General features: G+C 41.2%; 1 protein-coding gene across 8 annotated transcripts in view; it reads left to right on the top strand.

Moving 5' to 3' along the window:
• Positions 1 to 15,189, top strand: part of SVOP (SV2 related protein) — a 42,505-nt gene that overhangs the window by 903 nt on the left and 26,413 nt on the right. For 3 of the 8 annotated variants that reach the window (XM_075120112.1, XM_075120109.1, XM_048821560.2), the window contains exons 1-2: positions 6,724 to 6,862; positions 14,589 to 14,749. In XM_075120112.1, coding sequence (XP_074976213.1) covers positions 14,708 to 14,749 — 42 coding nt within the window. In that variant the 5' untranslated portion in view covers positions 6,724 to 6,862; positions 14,589 to 14,707. Of the gene's footprint in view, positions 1 to 92; positions 813 to 6,217; positions 6,433 to 6,723; positions 6,863 to 12,260; positions 12,333 to 14,588; positions 14,750 to 15,189 lie in introns of those variants that run through there. The other 5 variants (XM_075120110.1, XM_075120111.1, XM_048821561.2 and 2 more) reach the window with 5 other exon arrangements.

Raw genomic sequence — 15,189 nt, 5'->3', positions numbered from 1 at the left:
GGCGCGGGGTCCAGGGGGCGGAAGATGGAGCGGACCGGAAGCGGCCGGGTCGGACCTTGTTAGCGCGCGGATCCCCTAGCAACGGGCTCCTGGGGAGCGGCTGGTTGCTACGGCCTGGAGACTGGCGGCAGGATTCCTCCCCTTCCCGCCACCCCAGCTGCGCTCGGCGGGGCCGGGTCGATCTGGCCGGGCAGCTCAGCAGAGCAACCAGCTGCCCTCGATGTGTTGCCACTGAGCCAGTGGGAGGTTTGCTCCTGGGGTCAGCTCCTTGTGCGACAATCCCAGCTGGCCCTAAACGAAGAGCGAAGTTTGGCGCTGGGTGCAGAAGAGCTGGAAAGCACAACCCCTGACGCCCCAGCCCGGGAGGCCACGAAGGAGCCAGTAGTCCCTGTTGTTGTAATGGAAATCTCACCATTTTTCAGTTACTCTCACCATTTTAGGGGCCCCGAATCATGCTTTTTGAACGCTTGGGGTTACTTCTAACAACACCGCAGCCGCCACTCACAACATCATTTTGCAGCATCGCGAAATGTCGCCAGAAAAGGTTTCTTCTGCCTTGCCACAAAGTGTCACCAGGAAATGTCACTGTGGTGCCTCAACGTCTTGCCCCGAAATATCTCGGGGGCACTGCAAATGTCTCTGCATTGCCACAGAGTTCTGCTTGCGCACCTGCTCTGCGGCCGCCTCTCCTCTCGTACAGCGGCAAGACTGTGGTGGCGCTGGCGTGGCTCTGCTTGTGTTCCCCAAGCTGGTGGGTGGATTTCACTCTGAATAAATTTCAGAGCCAACTGACTTAATTTACAAGTTAACAGGTGAGTTTTCTAGCTGCCATTGCTGCAAGCTACTCAACTGGGATCTAAAGACAAGCTGAGTTCTATCTGTCTCATGCATCTCTGCTAGTAGTAAAGATGTTGCAGTTGGAAATTAGCTGTCCATGTTGATTAATGGCCTCCAGAATAGAGGCTCCAGCTCATTCTCCTATAATTGGATTGGCTCCGAAGAGCTGACAAGAGGAAAAATTAAAAGTCAGATCTGCTCACCTTCCTCTTATGAGTAGTCCCACTGATTTTAAGAGTGAGTGCCGTTAACTTGAACAGTTACTCATGTGAGTAAAGTGAACATGATTTGGCTTTTGGTTTTATCGATAATGTAAGTGGATGTGACAAAATATAGGCCAATTTAATGAGTAAATGTTTTTTTAAACTAAATCTTGAAAAACAGAGTTACTGTAATATTAATAGAATACTTTGGAACAGTTAAAAATCACAGATTATAAAGATGAACAGAAGGGCTTTCACTTGTTCACAGACTTCTGTGTTTGTCTTGCAAGTCAGGGATGTCACAGATGTCTAAAGCAGGGCAGGAGTTACTTTCCTTAGGCTGCTTTAGGGGTACATGATGTTTATCATCCACTCTAGCAAAGGTAAAATAGAACTCTGGGCTTAACAAGTCAGCCAGATAGAAACTGATACGGAACACTTTTCTTTCAATAAATATTTATGAATAATTTTGAAATCTTCACGTGTATTCAGTTTAAAGTTGCCAATTTTGGTTGGATGTATTCCTGGAGATTTCATCACATGATATAGTATTTAATTAAAGATTAATCTTTAATTCCTGGAGACTGCAGGACAATCCTGGAGGGTTGGCAACCCTAATTCAGTTAGGCCCAAATCCTCTCTGCTGTCCAAAGCCAGAATAAACAGGCATGCATGGCACAGCAGCCATTGGAGAGAAGATAGACGAAGAATCCTCCCAGACTGTGGAAAGGCAGTGGATCTGTTCAGGAAATGCTACTGAGACTTTTGAGAGCACCTCAAGATGGCAGCTGCCACTCATTATTAGGGGCCTTGGCAGTTAACAGTCATTTTCGTTTTCAACTAATTACTAAATTGATTCTAAGGGCTTTTGTTAGCCAAATGTCTGGCATATTAGATGTCTTTCAGGCCGAGCTCCTATTTGCCTGAGATCATTCAGTGCATGGCAGAATGACAGGGGAGCAGCTGTTAGAGAGAAGGAGAGCAGCTGGAAGGGTAGGGGGAATAGACAGCAGGGGGTTGATAGAACCAGGGGAGCATTAGAGAGAAGATGAGAGAGAAATTTTAAAAAAGAAACAAACCTAGGCCTGGCAGCTGTAGGATGCACATTGAATGTATCATTCTCATAAATGTCTAATGCCTATTAAATGCTTAGTGCAGGAGGAGAGGGACAGTGTATGGCAGTGCTTCTCAAGCTATCTGACGTGGGGGACCGGCAATTTTTTTTCCAGTGTGCGCGCAGACCGGCAGCCGATGGCTCGCGGACCGCCATCGGTCCGCGGACCACCACTTTGAGTAGCACTGGTGTCGGGAACCTTATATTGCTATTTTAGACCTTTAATTAGTGCATAAATTGTCTTATCCAGGGGCACCTGGCTTAGTAAAGGAGTAGGGTAGTCACTGTATTGTTTAAAAAAAAAGTTCTCTCTGCTACAGAATGACCTTTTTCAAATAGGACATTAATTTAAAATGCCATTTACTACCAAGATTTTGGAAGAAGCTGTAGCTACATACAGTTGCTGTGATCTCATCTTGTCAGAGACAATTTTGTGGATAAATTTCACTCTGGGATTAGGTCAGTCTGCCCTGCTGAGCCAATTCTGGTTAAGGGCTGTAATGACGGCTTTCCCTTAGCAGTTTCAGTTCAATAACTTCCCTCATTGTAGTGGATTTATCTGCAGCATTTTATTCTGTGGAACATAGCAGCCTTCTTGGATCATTTAATGAATTGAACTGTGTTTGCCTTAACCTGGATTTTCCGAAGAGAAGACACAAATCTTCTTGAAATTTATGATTAAATTTTGTCGGGTGCTCAATCCTGTCTGCTGAAGACTCTTTAACTCTGTATGTTCTGTCTTGAACTATTATCTTCTTTTATTAAAATAAATGTATTGCCTTAAAAAACATTGAGAATCTTTCTATTCCAGGGTTATGGACCTCTTTCATCTCTCTGTGCTGAATCAGTCACTGCCTCTGAATGTTTCCAGTATTCAAGTGACATGACAGGGGTGTGTGGAGGGATGCTGGTTTATTTTAATAGTCCCTCAGAATAATTCCTTGCTCCTCCTTTGTTGGCCATTATTTTTTCATCTTGTCTCTATAGCCAGGACTTAAGAACCAGTTGGCTTGTCAAGAATTACTGCCAACTCTACTTTCTTAATATGAGAAAGCAGCAAATCTAAAATCTTAGCCAGTGATCAAGAATTAATCAGTACTGGGTTAAACTATTAGCCAGCAAACACTAACAGGAAATATTGTCTGGCTCTAGCAATATCTTTTGTTGCTGATTCCTTTGTTCTTTTGGCCTTTGTCTTATGAGTCTTTAAGGGAAGCACTGCAGCACATTCCCTACCAGATGGCCAACAACAATGCTGGCCAGCACAGAGATTGGGGAGAACCACTGGTTCCACCTACTCTTTGTTCCTCCTTTCCTCTTAGGGGAGCTGTTACTAATTAGGGAGCAGTCCCTGCACTCCGTTCAGCACAGGGACTGCAATTCTACCTGGCCCTTGTATGGACTGCACAAGGAGAGAGGAAGCTCCTCACTCCTACTTGCCAGTGCACACCCACATAGGAGTTTGCTGGAATCTAGCCCATAGTGTGGGTGGTTGGGTGGGCACAGATGAACCCACTATTGTGAACTAGGATGTATCTTTCAAAACTCTAGGAGAGGTCTCTGCTGGAGTACTGTGTCCAATTTTGGGAGCCACTTTTTAGCAAAGATGTGGACAAATTGGAGCGAGTCTAGAGGAGAGTAACAAATATAAAAGGTTTAGAAAACCTATGAGGAAAAGTTAAAAAAACAGGGCATGTTTAGTCTTGAGAAAAAAAAGACTGAGGGAGGACATAACTATTTTCAAATATATTAAGAGCTGTTATAAAGAGGACTATGATCAGTTATTCTCCATGTCCACTTTAGGGAAATCAAGAAGTAATAGGCTTAATTTGAAGAAGGGGAGATTTAAGTTAGATATTAGGAAATATTTTCTAACTATGAGGGTAGTTAAGCTCTGGAATAGGCTTCCAAGGGAGGTTGTGGAATCCCCATCATTGTAGGTTTTTAAGAACAGGTTGGACAAACACCTGTCAGGGATAGTGTAGGTTTACTTGGTCTTGCTTCAGGGTGGGGGGCTGTACTTGATGACCTCTCAAGGCCGCTTTCAGTCCTACATTTTTGAGATTCTGTCTCTTGCCGTGACCTCTTTATGCCATAAAGGAGACAGAGTGGCCCCTAGGGAATTTCCATAGCACAACAGTGGTGTAGGGCTCATGTAAGTAGCCTTATGACATGCTCCTGTGCAGCTGTTAGCATAGGATCATGCCAGGGGCAAGAGGAGAAGTGCCTAGAATACTCTCTGCTCTGGCTATTCTAGGCTATGGAAAAGCCCATAGATAGCTATGCAAGCCTGCCTCAAATTACACTGGCTCCTGGGCTTGCTTTACCTAATGCTAGGGGTGGCATCAGACCTTGGAGCTGCCCAGAATTATGGAGATGGGTTTAAAGTCACCTTCACACTTTTTCCACCTAGGCTCTGACTCCTGTGCTGCATCTTGTCGGACATGCAGGCTAGAATCTAGCCCATTGTTTCCCATGGAGGAGAGGGGAAGTCCCAAATTGTTTCAGTGCACAATATGCAAATTTACCAATTCTGGTTATAGGGAAACCCCTCAAGTTATTTTGTAGGAATAAGTGACTTCACAGTAACAAAGTCCCGCGGTGAATTAGGGAGCAACTGTGTCATCCCTAGAGAAGATGGGAAATGTATCTCCTGCTATATAACTCCTGGCAGCCCTTCTGTATCAGCAATGCACTTGTTAAAGTATGTGCATGGTTGGAGGGACTGGCTGGCCAAAGAGCAGCAGTTAGGGGGCAGCTGCTACCCATAGGATTCTCTCACCACAGCCACAGCTGTTCCTTGCAGTATTAGCACCCCGTCCCTGGCTTTCACCGCACTTGAAAGATGAAGTTCCAAACAGGCATAGAAGGGGAGTCAGGAGCAACATAGCCACTGAACCAGCCATCCGAGGGGTGGGAGGCTGGTCAGTACACAGAAGGCAGGCATTCAACCTGGATGTTCCTACATATGCAGCGTTGGGGCTGGGATTCTCCATAGATCCTCAGAGTCAGCATTGTTCAGTGATCATGCCCTTGCTTCTTCTGCCTACACAAACCCTGCCAAGGGGAGAAAGCAATACTGTTTCTTCATCCTCCTAGAACATTTTTCCTGTAATTTTTTCTGTTGTGTCTTTCTGTGGAAAGGAATAATAGATATATCCAGTCACACACAGCTAAATTACCCTTTCCATCTATAGGAAAATCCTGTAGAAGGAGAATATCAACAGGAAAAGGTGTGCTAGGTTGATGGTGCATTCTCTCAGATAATGAAGTTACATATTTTGCACAACTTCACTCAAGTACAGGTGCACACACAAGTAAACATTGTGAGACCTCTACAACAGATCACCTTTACTAGGCAATCTCTTGCCTTAAGAGACTGCTCCAATGTATCTCCAAACTAAGGGCCTGAGCCTGCAAGCTTCATTCATGTGAACAGCATGCAGTGAGTTCACACACATAAATGTTTGCAATCTCAAGGCCTTAGGGTGGAATTTTAAAAAGTGCCTAAGTGAGTTAGGCGCCTAACTGCCATTGATTTTCAGTGAGGGTCAAGCACCCAACTCCCAGGGTCACACAAAATAGGTTTTACTCTAATCTATCTACCATCATAAGTATGTGTGTAGGTGTTGTCTGTCATTTATCTAAATTAATTTCATTTTCTGAGAAACCCCCATTAAAGGAAGCAGCTGGACAGCTCAGCCAGTTCATAGCTAGTCATTTTAAGGACCCTCTGCTGCCCCTTTTGTGAGTAGATTCACCCCAGATAACTTTGAACCTCCTTCTATTTGTGACTCCTCATTAGAATGTTAACTGCATTTTCCTGTAGTGTTTAATATTCCCTGAGACTACATCTTCCTAATAAGCAGATGTTTTCACACTAAATATTGATCACAGGGACTGCAACCTCATAGAATCCGGTAAAATACTAAAGCAAAAATACAGCAGCCACCCTGCTAAAATAATAGTAAGGAATCTGTGAGCTTCTGTGGCCAGAGCAACCTCCTGCCCTGGACTTCCATCAGCAGCAGCTTCTCTCTCTCTTCCCCAGGTCTTCTCTTTCTTTCCCCTCCCTTCCTCCACTCCCTCTTGGCTGCCGCTTTGTTTCGGTGGCTGCTGGTGCAGCTGCTGCTGCTGTAGCGGAGGGAGCTGTCCAGCAGCCAGCGCTCCTGAAATCCCAGCCTCTCTCCATTAACCACAATGTAAGAGCAATGAGAACAGCTCTACCAAACCCAGCCTGGCAATGGAGGATGATTTATTCCAGCTAAGACAGCTGCCGTAAGTAGCAGGGGGAGACAGAGACACACAGGGATTTTTTTTTTTAACAAACTGCAGGATGCGAATCCCAGTGATTTTTTTCAATTGAAACTATTCCTGGGAAATGGCTCAGGCCACAGGAAGCAGGCCATTTTCCTAGTCTGTCTGCCCAGGTTCAGCATCCTTGATCCCTGGATCTGCTGTAGGGAGCTGTTTGCTTTATTAAGTCACTCAATTTTTATTTTTACTTGAACTTCGGGTGGGTGGGTGTGCATGTGGGAGGTGGTTATATAATCTCGGAGGGTGCAAAGCGTTCTAGTGAGAGGAAACATTAGCAATGCATTTGCAATGTGGATTGCATCTGTAAATAACATCGTGCCAAGGTAGGCATCTTCCCAGCCTTCTACTTCATGCAGCCAACTGATTGCAGATCACAACGTTTCATCAAAGGGTATGTTTGCAGCGAGGGCCACTGGTGTTTGTAAACTGTGTGGTTTGAAGATGCAGACATTGCTGTACAAGGAATGCTTGTGCATGACAAACTCCTTGCTGTTTGTACCTAAATGCTAGATCTGCGCGAAGAGCTGATAACAACCTGATTGCTGGCTTTGTCATTTTGAAATGGTTTCACTTCTTCTGAATGTGAGAGGTATCCTTTAATAATTACATTTTCTCCATGCTTTGTTGCCTTGCTGCTTAAAACACATCCATATTTATAAAACATTGACTCACGGAGGCAGAGAATAAAGGATTGAACTGAATTAAAAATAACATTGAGGTGATGTAAATTAAATAATTTAGTTAAATGTTTAATCAGTTAGGCTTATACAATGACATGAACTTCAGGCTGTGTTGAAAACCATTTGTTATGGTGCAATTCTGCTTTTCAGAAGAGAAATGATGCATGTTTTCATTAGGCCATCTTTTTTCTATTCTGTTATTTTAATGTACTTAATAATTATCTACAGTGCCTTACAGTGTAGGAATAATTGGATTTATTCAGTATTGTGGGGTCTTGCACAAAAATGCAGCTCTACAAGGTTCTTCATTAGTGAAGAATTTCCGAGGTATGCATCAGTAAACTCATCACTGTGTTTTTCTTCTGTTTCAAATAGTTTCACAGGTTCTTTGTTCAAGAGCTGTGTTTTATTCCTTACAATGAGGTTTGGAGCCAGGTTCTTCAGTCTTTACTCAGGCAAAACTCCCATTGAAGTCAATAGGATTTGTTGATCATTTACAATATGTTTGTACAGCATCTAGCACCATGATGCCCCAAACTGGTCACTCTTTAGGTACTACCTCAATATACTTGTTAAATAATAATAAATAATTATTAATAGGTGGGGTTCAAGATCAGGCCCTTTATTAAGAGACAGGTATTCATTAGCACATATTTTGTATGAAACCTAATAATACACTGTAAAATAGTGATATATGTTGTATGAACAATTTTCAGTTATAACCTCAAAGAGAAATTGGGTACGACAGGCCCGATCCAAAGCCCACTGAAGTCAATAGAAGTATGACCTGGTCATGCCCTGGGAGTGCTGAAATTCTAGCATGTGGATTTACTATACAGATAATGGTGCTGCTAAAAATAGCAAAAATACAACAGAAAACAAGTCAATTCACATCCCACATAATTAAGTCTGGTGCTCATAAAGCTTTTGTACATAAAATATGAATGGAACATTCATATTAATTGCCTTTTGATAATAAAAATCTTACTGAAGTACAACTTTCAGTATGTGTTTGCGAGCATACATGCTTTGTAGATCATATGATGACTAAATATGCATTCTGTTGACAAGCTGACATTGTTATAATGACAATTCTCAAGAGAATGTAAGAAAGTAGTAAATTATTTCATTCATGTTTTAGGTCCAGCAAAGGAAAATTCAAAGCAATTCTGGTTTTATTGAGGTAAAAATACATTTGGGAGAATTTAGAATTAAATTTGCAAATGGAGTTGAGCATAAACCTGAACTGAGAACCTTTTTTATTTCTACTGAATGCAAAAATCCTTTACATATCCCACATCAACAGAACATGGGCTAACTCCTAGTTCCACTGAAGTCAATGGGGCTTTTGCCATTAACTTCAACAGGACCAGGATTTGGTCTTATATAATTAGATTTCAAATTTACAAATGCATGTATTTTAAAACAAAAATTGATGAACATCTGTTCTTCCTTTGCTTACCTGCCAAGGCCTAAATCCTTTAGACCAGATGCTCTGTTTGTCCTGTTGCAGCTGTTAGCATTACTAAAGAAGTATAAAGAATGCAAGGAATTAATGCAAGGGATGCATTATTATGCAGTGGATCAAATCCTGGGATACGCTGAGTACCCGAAGAAGACCCAAAACTTCTTAAAATGTTTTGCAAGTCAGTTGTTCAAGTGAGCAATAGCAGTGATATTCCCACACAGGTGGATGCTGGACCTTTCCACTACCCATATGCAGCACAGATTTTAGTGATGAATGACTACAGGTCTTCAAGTGGGGTGTAGTGGGAGAAATAATGCATGTGCCAGGATGGGTCAGCAATATGGTGTGATCCATGTACTGCCTGATTCCACTAAACCAAAACTCTGCACTATAGGGAAACAGCAGGCCACGTTCACTACTCCTCTCCATGGCCTGTATTAGTGGCTGTGGCCCAGTTGCACAGACACTCTGGTGGGGTGGAGCTGAGGCTCAGCCCCTGATGTTTTTTTCATGGATCAAAGTCCTTTTACCTGAGCTTTGCTGATTCCCCAGCACTTTGCCCTATTTTAGGTCTAGTGGTGTCATCAGCTTTTGCAGAAGAAATAGAGAACTCATGTGTCAGGGTTCCTTCCCCACTCTGAACTCTAGGGTACAGATGTGGGGACCCGCATGAAAGACCCCCTAAGCTTATTTCCACCAGCTTCGGTTAAAACTTCCCCAAGGCACAAAGTCTTTGCCCTTGGATTAGGTAAATGCTGCCACCACCAAGTGATTTAACAAACAATCAGGGAAAGGACCACTTGGAGTTCCTATTTCTCCAAAATATCCCCCCAAGCCCTTACACCCCCTTTCCTGGGGAGGCTTGAGAATAAACAAGTTGAGCAGAAACCAGCCTTGGATTTTTAAGACTCAAAAAACCCAGTCAGATTCTTAAAAAATGGAACTTTATTAGAAGAATAAAAAAAGATAAGAGAATAACTCTGTAAGATCAGAATGGAAGATAATCTTACAGGCAGCCAGATTCAAAACATAGAGAATCCCTCTAGGCAAAACCTTAAGTTACAAAAAGACACAAAAACAGGAATACACATTTCCTCGAGCACAGCAAATTTCACAAGCCAAAACAAAGAAAACCTAATACATTTTCTAGTTAGATTACTTACTAACTTTACAGGAGTTTGACGGCTTGCATGCTTGATCTGTTCCCGGCAAAGGTATCACACAGACAGACAAAAGCCTTTTCCCCCTCTCCAGATTTGAAAGTATCTTGTCCCCTCATTGGTCATTTTGGATCAGGGGCCAGCCAGGTAACCTGAGCTTCTTAACCCTTTACAGGTAAAAGGACTTTGCCTCTGGCCAGGAGGGATTTTATAGCACTGTATACAGAAAGGTGGTTACCCTTCCCTTTATATTTATGACATCAGGCTTGCCAAGTATAAAGTCTTTCACTTCACCTTTTAAAACTGTCATATGTGCATGTCTGACTACAGCAGCTGCAGCATGTAAGGATAATTGGTGGGTATTTGATGTTGTTGTCCCTTAAAGAGAAGGAAAATGAAATTAAATAAGATAAAGACCATCACAGCTAATCTTTATTCTAGGCTAAAAATATTAAGTTACTGAAGACCAGAAGAGACACAATCAAGGCTAAGATAGTTTCTCCAAAAAACAAAACAAAAAAAACAAAAAAACCGTATTACACTGAAATACAAGAGGGTGTCAGTGGCTAAGCTCTATAAGTTACACAGGTGTTACAAAGGGTGGGGATAGAGTGAAAAAAGGTTTGAGGACTCTGTGACATTAGTTGTGCATTTTGAATAGAACTATTACAAAATATTTAGCCTTTAGCTGTATCCTGATTGTTTGGCACACATGTGAAGGTAATAAGATGGATCGCTCTTGGCTCTAAGCCATAGAGAGGCCTGGGATACAATTGTGACTACAGAGAGTGCCATTATGAAAATGAATATGGAAATGCTTGTGAGCAGTGTTCTGACATATACTGCAGATTCCAGTGTGATGGACTTTTACATAGGTAGACGCCACAGTTTTAATTTTCTATTCTCAATTATTTTTGGCGCCACCTTGTATATAGGAGGAAGGGTAGGAAACCTTCCACTTCCATGGTAGCATACAGTGTGCATCCAAAGAGTAGGAGGGACACCTGGTGATAAAAGAGAGAATTTTGATTCCTTAATAAGTATTTGGTTGTCCAACAAACCAATGAAAGAAAAATGCACGGATCTGAGACCAGGGCCATAAAACAATATATATTTGCTAACTGGTCCCTCTCAAGAATACTTGCGCTGGATTCTGCAAGTTCTTTAACAGCGCACAGCAGGATGTGCACGTTTTTTGAACGATGTGCTCGCTGCTCCTTCAGCCTCTCTTCTACTGCTAGGCAGGAGTCGTTTGGCAGTTGGGCAGCAGCACTTTCATTAATGCAGGATTGGGTTCCCCTGTACTCCCTACTCATCGCTTGATACCGTGTGCTTATTCTGCACTTGTGCTGTGCAGGGCCAAACTCTTAATGACTAGAGTTGGGAAGTGATTATTGCACGTTAGATAATAACCTTGTACATTGAAATAAGAAATAAGTGCTGTAGCGTTATGTTTTCTTTCAAAAGACTCAACGAAAATCTATTCCCCAGGATAATAAGTCCAAAATAATTTCCAAGAAGGGTGCAAAAAAAGTCTTTTTGATTTCCAGTGGCTTTTGCCTACATGATTATGTAAATAAGGAACTTTAGTAAACGTTTCCTTCCGTTTTTTATAAACAGCATGTAAATCACAAATCTGTAAATCCGGAGATAGCACATTTATTCTTCATTTGCTTTACTACAGTCATGTGTACCTCCATTTTGTTGTATGTTGTGAATATTTATAGTCCTGAGCAAGTCTCCTTTCTGAAAGCAGCTTTATCCCAATGGGATCTATTTCTAAAATAATTGTACATGAATAAAAATGGCCAAATCTTGACTACCTTTCTTTGGGGAAAACTTGAAGAGGCTAAAGTTCAAAATGGCAGGCAATTACAGTAGTTTCTCACTGCTATATTTCTCAGTTGTGAATTTATCTTTTCTGGGACGGTCTATAGGAATCATCTAAGATTATGGATCAAGAATTCAAAGGTTTTGCTATGCATATAATAACAGCAAAAGAAGCTACCATATATTTACAATGTCAAACTTTCTAGAAATGAAGTATTTGTTTGTATGCAAGAAAGGTAAAATACTGCTTAATATCTGTTAACATGCAGAGACTTTCACTGTGGTTCTTTGCTCTGCTGGCTAGTCTCACAAATGGGGTTACTTTTTAGGGAGCCAGGATGAGAGGAAACAGAGGGACAACTGCATGCAAAACTTTCTGGACCTGTTTCTTTGCTGGTTGTTGGTGTGATCAGAATGCCCAGTAAACCTTTAGGACAGTGTTGTAGCAGCCTGTACAAGCAGTCTTAATCCCTAGAACTCTCTTAAGCTCTGGGTTGCAATCTTGTCCTGCTGCTGCATCAAGTAGAAGAGGCTCTCTTCCCCCCACAAGTGATACCTGCACAACACAGGGCAGATTTTGTCCCATCAACACAGCTCAGGGCCAAATACTCAAGTCCTTACTTGGTTTTTACTCATTCCTTACTCAGGCAAATCCCTGGAAGTATGCCAAAGTAAGGAGTGAATAAAGACTGAGTGAAAACCGAGTAAGGACATCTGGATTTGGTAAGTAATGTTTGATGTTTTCAGCCTAACTGTTTACATTGATTATAACCATACTATCCACATAAATTAAGATTAAGAAAATGACTGGCCAATATAAGTGTGCCCTGAATCCTCTGGGGTGCTGAGATCTCATACACTTCAATGGGAGTTGAAGATTCCCCACACCTTGAGGGAGGTAACCAGATTGGACCTCCATTCCATATACATGGTCTAACTTAATAAAATCACAAGTATATTAAAATATTAATATAAATTAATATATTAATTTATATTTATTAATATAATATTAATAAAATCACAAGTATATTAAAATAGTTTGCTCCCTGTCACAATATCAGAAGATGGATCTGCAGAGCAACCAAATTAATAAGCAACCAAATAATAACTTTACATATAGTTGTTCATGTTAACAGCACAGAATTGTAAGTTATTTTCTGCCAGGGATTTTCTTTCTGACTACTTGTCTGTCTGTCTACATGCGTATAGGCACATGGATTAAATAAAGTTGTGTCATTTAGTTTCAAATGCTTTGTCCTTGTTGTAGAAATGGACTGTATTTAATTTTCTGCATTGTTTTCAGAAGACTGATTTGTGTCCCAGAGGACAATTAGAAATCTTGAAATTTGGCAGGTAGCTAAATATTACATAATGAAGCAGGATTCATAAAATAATTCAATATTAGAAAACAACTGGCTATCTGCACTAAATTGACTTTCTTTTTTCTAGATGGTCACTGTGATAGATCTGTGACTACAAATCTGATTGCTTTTACATGCTACTGTCTTAAACTGAGCTTGTGTCTTTAGCATTATGGAATTGTCTAAATATATTTATTCAAATAAATAATCTGAATTAAAGTAGTTGTGTTATCTGTGTGTTTCTGGAACCTCAATATAGTAGGTGAAGTGATGAATGATAATATTTAAAAATGAACCGAGGGATGCTAAATGGCTAGCGAGACTGGTGATGTGACAGCCTTTTACATTTGGTCACTACCTCATGTTCATCCCAAGTCAGTTGTGAAAGTGAATGGATATTGTTATTCTCTGATGGCTGTAAGGTACCCTATGTGAAATAATTTGGTGATTCTCATTTTGGTTCCCAGTAGTCAAGTGTCTGTATTTGCCATCATAATCCTTTCTAACTGGGCCGTGCCTTGCTGGTAATCTCAGCAGCAAGGCTGAGGATTGAATGAGTCCTGAAAATTGAACTTCCTTCTCACTTTCAGAAGGTTGTCCTTCCTGTTCAGGGTTGAGATAAATTTATAGGAGACTGTGGGGATACTTTCCCTTAAGTAAAAAGAAAAGGAGTACTTGTAGCACCTTAGAGACTAACCAATTTATTTGAGCATGAGCTTTCGTGAGCTACAGCTCACTTCATCGGATGCATACTGCATACTACCGATGAAGTGAGCTGTAGCTCACGAAAGCTTATGCTCAAATAAACTGGCTAGTCTCTAAGGTGCCACAAGTCCTCCTTTTCTTTTTGCGAATACAGACTAACACGGCTGTTACTCTGAAACCTTTCCCTTATGTGACGCATGTTACACCTACTCTGTGAACAGAGCACTTCAGTCTCCAGTGCTGTCAAACTGGCACTTTTCTGCCTGCACTAAATTCATACACTCGTTTTTGTTTTGTCAAAAAGTGATTTTATGCAGTGTTAACTGTATATGCAGCAGCCCTATCCTTTGAGTCAATTGGCATTAAGAAAACTTTGCTGTCAAAAAGATTAAACCTTGTAAATTGTTAATACAAACATTGAATTCAAGGCATCACTAATGGTCTTTAAAGCCTTGAATGATATGCGACTTGGATATCTGATATCAAGCTCACCTCTTGTTTTAAGATAGGCTAGGAAACATCCACTTTCAGAACCTAAATATGAATGCTTAACATTTCAATGGCCAACTATGTGATTCAATCAGGTGGTTAGATATCCAAATGCTCATCCATTGTAGATGCAAAAGGTAGGGAGACAACAGGAGGTTAGTTTTAAAATTAAGATCTTCCGTATCTAGTGGCTGGGCTTACACCTCAAAGCATGATACAAGACACATTTGTTTTGCTTAGTATTTGGTTAAATGGTTTTGGTTTGTGCTTTAATCTCAAAGGGTCCTGCTACCACAGCAACAGGCACTATAGAAGTTAGTAAAATAATAGTTAATAAAACATAACTAAATGAAGCTTCAGCAAATCATATTACTATCCGAGAAAAGACCCACAGGAGAATTTACTCTCATTTCTATATTCTTAGGGTGGTCAAGTTTCGCCGAACAGGGGAAAGTTCCAGGTCAGACGAAGATGCCATTTCAGGAGAGCATGAAATTCAGATTGAAGGTGTTCGGACAGAGCTAGAGGCTATAGAGCTAGAGGATGGAGCTGCAGTGCCAAAGGAATTTGCCAATCCAACTGATGGTAAGCAGGACTTTGGTTCTCCTCTTAGAAAAGGGATGTGGCTTCTACATTTCACTCAAACTGCAGCCAAGCCTGAGCCTACTGGTTTTAGAGAACTAGAAAACCTGCAGGTCAAAGTGATAAATAACAATATGGATTAATTATGATGCAGCTGATACATCACCATTTAACTAAACCGTCTTCTGAGGGGGTTGGATTGTTTGCTTGTTTTGATGTTATCAGAACTGGAGCCAAAGCAATTCTCAGATCAAAACACACCTGAATTTAGGGGATGGTCAAAGTATGAATCCAGAACTGGTTCCATATTTTCCAAATCCTTCCTGTCTTCATAGCTTGCCAAACCAAAACTCTGGATCCAAACACTCCAAAATTATGGACTGTTCAAGATCTGGATCTGAATTTGGGATCTTAAACCCATATCTAGATATTGTAGATTATAG

The sequence above is a fragment of the Caretta caretta genome, chromosome 15, assembly GCF_965140235.1.
Source record: "Caretta caretta isolate rCarCar2 chromosome 15, rCarCar1.hap1, whole genome shotgun sequence".
In the NCBI taxonomy this organism is placed as follows: domain Eukaryota; kingdom Metazoa; phylum Chordata; order Testudines; family Cheloniidae; genus Caretta; species Caretta caretta.
Note: the sequence above shows the minus strand (reverse complement) of the source record. Positions and strands in the feature narration are given on the sequence as shown.